Here is a 1,572-nt window from a genome sequence, read left to right as displayed (position 1 = left end):
AAGAAGAAGAAGAAGAAGAAGCTTCACGGAGTGCGCACGCGCAACAGCACTCTGCCTACGCGGGTTTTCGGTGCCGACCCCCGAACTCCGGTAACCGTCTCCGGTGACTCTCATGAGTTTCCGGTGATTCAGGTGTAAAAATGAGGCGGACCGGGTCCATTTCCGGACGCTGTTACGGTCTTTAACCGCCCCCCAACAACCGGAAATAGTTGTCTGTAACACAAGCTAACGTTAGCATCACCCGAACCGGAACTGCCGGGCCTCAGCTCAGGTGAGCCATCAGCTTAAAGTCTGGGTTCAGGTGGGGCTCTGGTCCGGTTCTGACCTTGCAGAACGGTTTGGACCTGACGGGATGTATAAGGTGAAGTTTGTTAAAGTTCTGGTTCTGGTCTGGTAAAATCAGGAACCGGTTCGGCGGCACCAACACTTTGAACTTTCAGCTTGAACAAAAGTTGGAGGCGAAGTTTCAAAGATTTATTAATTATTTTATTAAAAATAAACTTTATGTTCTGAGTGAGGTGTTCCGGTGGTTCTGACCGATTCAGAACCTCTGCCGGTCCGAATGGACAAACTGATGAGGAGGAGGATGGGTTCTGGTTCTGGTTCTTTATTTAAATGTGCACTATAGCAACACATGGTTAATAAATGTATCTGTTATGATTAAATCTTCCTATAATCGATACAAAATAAACTAATGATCTGTTTCAGGCTGAAGAAGAGGAGCATGATGAAGATGTCTCCGCTGTCCGGTGTGGACATGGACACAGGCGGAGACAGAGAGTCCACGCTGACCCGGGACGACTGTCTCTGTCCGGTTTGTCTGGAGATCTTCATGGAACCTGTCACACTTCCCTGCACACACACCTTCTGCAAGGTAACACACCTGACAGGTAACACACACCTTCTGCAAGGTAACACACACCTTCTGCAAGGTAACAAACCTGACAGGTAACACACACCTTCTGCAAGGTAACACACACCTTCTGCAAGGTAACACACCTGACAGGTAACACACACCTTCTGCAAGGTAACACACCTGACAGGTAACACACACCTTCTGCAAGGTAACACACCTGACAGGTAACATACACACACACCTGACAGGTAACATACACACACACCTGACAGGTAACATACACACACACCTGACAGGTAACATACACACACACCTGACAGGTAACATACACACACACCTGACAGGTAACATACACACACACCTGACAGGTAACACACACACACACCTGACAGGTAACACACACACACACACACCTGACAGGTAACACACACACACACACACCTGACAGGTAACATACATACACACCTGACAGGTAACACACACCTTCTGCAAGGTAACACACCTGACAGGTAACATACACACACACCTGACAGGTAACATACACACACACCTGACAGGTAACATACACACACACCTGACAGGTAACACACACACACACACCTGACAGGTAACACACACACACACACACCTGACAGGTAACACACACACACACACCTGACAGGTAACACACACACACACACACCTGACAGGTAACACACACACACACACACCTGACA

General features: G+C 48.1%; 1 protein-coding gene across 1 annotated transcript; it reads left to right on the top strand.

Moving 5' to 3' along the window:
* Window positions 1-28: 28 nt before the first annotated feature.
* LOC106535129 (E3 ubiquitin-protein ligase RNF168) lies at window positions 29-874 on the top strand (the record flags this gene model as incomplete). Its single annotated transcript, XM_014032044.1, is given in 2 exon segments — window positions 29-271; window positions 709-874. A coding segment is annotated over 1 exon segment (150 nt), but the record flags the coding sequence as incomplete, so codon positions are not given.
* Between the last annotated feature and the right edge of the window lie 698 nt (window positions 875-1,572).

This window comes from Austrofundulus limnaeus, unplaced genomic scaffold (assembly GCF_001266775.1).
Source record: "Austrofundulus limnaeus strain Quisiro unplaced genomic scaffold, Austrofundulus_limnaeus-1.0 Scaffold1368, whole genome shotgun sequence".
In the NCBI taxonomy this organism is placed as follows: Eukaryota; Metazoa; Chordata; class Actinopteri; order Cyprinodontiformes; family Rivulidae; genus Austrofundulus; species Austrofundulus limnaeus.
This window is presented reverse-complemented; position numbering and strand designations above follow the sequence as displayed.